The sequence below is a fragment of the Anneissia japonica genome, unplaced genomic scaffold (genome assembly GCF_011630105.1).
Source record: "Anneissia japonica isolate Jap-2015-1 unplaced genomic scaffold, ASM1163010v1 scaffold9002_len284450_cov133, whole genome shotgun sequence".
Lineage (NCBI taxonomy): Eukaryota > Metazoa > Echinodermata > Crinoidea > Comatulida > Comatulidae > Anneissia > Anneissia japonica.
Window position 1 is genome coordinate 81,121 of NW_022720930.1, and position 3,663 is coordinate 84,783.

General features: G+C 32.1%; 1 protein-coding gene across 1 annotated transcript; it reads right to left on the reverse strand.

Annotated features, from left to right (window-relative positions):
- Nucleotides 1-3,117: 3,117 nt before the first annotated feature.
- LOC117111447 lies at nt 3,118-3,459 on the reverse strand. The gene has a single exon (XM_033254369.1). The coding sequence runs from the start codon at nt 3,457-3,459 to the stop codon at nt 3,118-3,120; it is 342 nt and encodes a 113-aa protein (XP_033110260.1).
- Nucleotides 3,460-3,663: the final 204 nt, after the last annotated feature.

Here is a 3,663-nt window from a genome sequence, read left to right on the forward strand (position 1 = left end):
TAGAAACCGTCAACGTTTGTGTCCATATGAGAGAAGGTGTGGGACTTGCGATCAAACGATAGTTATGAGAGAAAAAAAGTAAAAAAAAAAATAGTAGAAAATGAAACGTAAGCCTATCCATAATCATCCTATCAAAAATATATTTAAAAAAATAGGATAAAAAAAAAAGTGAAAACTTACCTCTACGGTTAAATAATGCCTCATTCTTCCTTGAACTGTTTACTTGTCATTTATTTATATATTTTTGTGTTCAGCGGTACGATCATGATGTAGTAGTGCTATATAAATACGCAATACCGGTATGTAAGTATGTATATAAGGAAAAACAGACAGAAAATCCTGTAAATAAAAATGTTTTGAGAAGCATCTCTTCTTTTTGAAGATTATACAGGTACATTTATCAAGTTTAGTAAAACATTTTTTTTTATAAGATTTTAATATTACAACATTGAAAATGATTAACTTTGAATACTGGTACCGTGTATGTTATTTATAATGACCCAGTTAGAATTTCTATTATTATTATTATTATTATTATTATTATTATTATTATTATTATTATTATTATTATGTCTATTATTATTGGTTTATGTCTAAAGTTTAATAATTTTATCTATCTTGCAATGATTTATTATTTTTGTTTTATTTTTAAATTTTATATAATGAATAAAAAAATGCCAAAAACTATAAGGATAAATATTTGTGACCCAAGACCACAAAAGGGCTGTAAACTCGCATCACCAGGTTTCGAGAAAAAGGGCCAAATAGACTGTATAACATGTAATTTGAGCAAAGTGTGATTATGTCGTAAATATAAAGTATTACCTTTAATCTTACTATTAATTTTGGGTTCATTATTTCAACTCTAAACCCTAAAATTTTGTAATTTTATGAAGGCCAGTCTACGAGAAATTCACCAACTTTCAAGCCGTCATATTTCGCTTCCAAACAACTTATTCAATACACAAAATTCACGCCCCAACTATCAGATAATAATACGTTTATTAGTACTCGTACGCTATGATTTCAGAATAAACAAACAGTATAGTTATAAAATAGTAGAATAGTCACAGAGCCAGGTTAGACCTCTGAGAACATTTCGGCTGTTTATAGTGAAGTAAATCTAAAACGTCTTCATGAAGACATTTAAAATCGTTTACGAAATAGTTGAACAAACTTTCATGTATGAAAGTATTTCTAGTGATTCGTACTGTGGTAGAAAGCTTAATTACGTAAATGTATATCTAAATGAAGGAAATCGTTTAATTATTTCAAAGAATACTAAACTGTTTCATGACTTGTTGGAAAAGATTTGGAAAACAATCCTCTTGCCCTCTGACAGTGAAGCGGACAGAAATGGCGTAGATTGCGGTTGAGTACATGTTAAGAAACTAGTCGTGGTTATTGAAACTTTTAAAAAATATTGACGGCAACAGAACATTCATCTGCACTATTATCAGGGATGTAAAACTAAAACGTATTGACCAAAATAAAATTTTTAAAAAAACAAAAAAACAAAAAAAAAACCGACCGACCGACCCACGATCTTGATTTTTTCCATTTATGGGCAACACAATTTTTTTTTAATTTTGGCCTAATTGATCACTAAAATCCATTGCAAATGCCTGTTTTGAATTTATACGATTTTGTTTTGAAATTATAACTTTTTATTACGATGAACATATAACAGTCATGCTAATTATTGAAAATTATTGAAAATATTGACGTCAACAGAACAATCATCTGCACCATTTTCAGCGATGTAAAACTAAAACGTATTGACTAAAATAAAATAAAATTTAAAAAAAAATTTAAAAAAAAAAAACGACCGACCCACGATCTCGATTTTTTCCATTTGAGGGCAACACAATTTTTTTTTTCGCCTAATGGATCACTAAAATTCATTGCAAATGCCTGTTTTGAATTTATACGATTTTGTTTTGAAATTATAACTTTTTATTACGATGAACGATGAACAGTCATGCTGTTTAACGTTCTCAAATACGATCTGTTGCCAATAAACAGAAGTTGTGCGTTTTTACGAGCTGATAAAGCATGTTTCTGCATGTTATCAGTCTGAAATGATCTGCCACCCACCCCCACCGTCTGGGAAGCCCAGTCCAACATCCCCGTGGGAGAAACAATTAATTTTCTTATTAAAAGATAATCAAATTTTGTGTTAATAATGGGTTTCTTTATTTAAAGGGATGTCGGGGGTACTAACCACCTGTCAGATGTACCACCCAGCTGTCCTGTCGTTTAAGAGCTGGCGTACCACTGCAACCCATACGATCGCAATAGTATAAAACACCTCGCACATGCGGTAGCACTGCTTGCACTAAACACGTTTTCAATCCCTACAAATTGACAGCTTAATAAGGAATGCTTGAATTGTACTTTCGGCACTCGAGATTTGATTTTTCACCGACTACCTTGCTGGAAATTCCCCGACAGGAGGTCCCACAGCTGTCTCTTATACACATCTAGATGTCAGAGGTTCCCAATGGCCGCCCCTGTGTTAAAGTGACCTGCTAACCCTATCCACGGATACAAGATTTTAAAAATTAGTGGAGGTCTGACAGCATATCCACCCAAGCCCTATCATGTTTAGGGGGCTCTGGCGCTGACATTGTGGATATATGGCTATAGTACGGGTTATAGCTCATACCAACCTCAGCCCCACCTTTGGTTGAGGCTGAGGTGAGCACACTTTGAAAATATGGCACCTGTATTATAGAGAGTTACCGTACTAACAAGGTTCCAATGGGCTCATATTTGATTAAAAATAATAAAAGCAAATACAGAAAATATAACAGTATCACAGTACTGAAAATATTAAAAGGAGATAAATGGATCTGGGAGACCCTTATTAAGGCTGCAACAGCCGCTAGCATAAGAGTCACCCATGAAAACTTCAAAAATCTAAGAATATAATAATAATAATAATAATAATAATAATAATAATAATAATAATAATAATAATTATAATAACAATAATAATAAAGATAATAGAATCATTACTATTATCATTTTATTAATGAATAATAGTGTTAAAAATAATAATATCATCAATTATTTAAGTCAGTTTTCATCCCTCTTCCAAGGGGTTACTGACTGTCACTCCTCCAAACCAATTTTTGCACTTTCTTTCTTCACCATATCTTTCCACGTCACCTTTGGCCGCCCCCTTACTCTTCTACCTTTAATTTCTAGATGCCAGGCTCTCTTTACTGGATCACCTTCGTCTTTTCTTAGTACATGACCCATCCATCTCAAGCAACTCCTCATAACAACCTCTTCAATTGTTTCACTTAGACCTAGACGTTCCATAAGCTCCTTTGTGTTCCTTCTTTCTGCCAGCTTAACACCACACATTTTTATTATCATTGCTCTTTCTGTTCTTCTCAAAATTCCCTCTTCAGTTGTCTTTATGTTCCATGTTTCGGCACCATACACCATTGCTGATCTTACACAGTTAAAAATAATAATATAATAATGAATAATAATAACAATAATAATAATAATAATAATAATAATAATAATATAGACTGATTCTTTTATAGCACTTATTGAAAGGCCTCTGTTTCACATGGCAATAATAATATCGATAATGATAATAATAAATCATAATACTCAAAACAAAGAACACAAACACTTATGCAA

Bases quoted from the DNA above. Each gene is read 5' to 3' on its own strand.
- LOC117111447 (XM_033254369.1), bottom strand. From the start codon at position 3,459: ATGGTGTATGGTGCCGAAACATGGAACATAAAGACAACTGAAGAGGGA.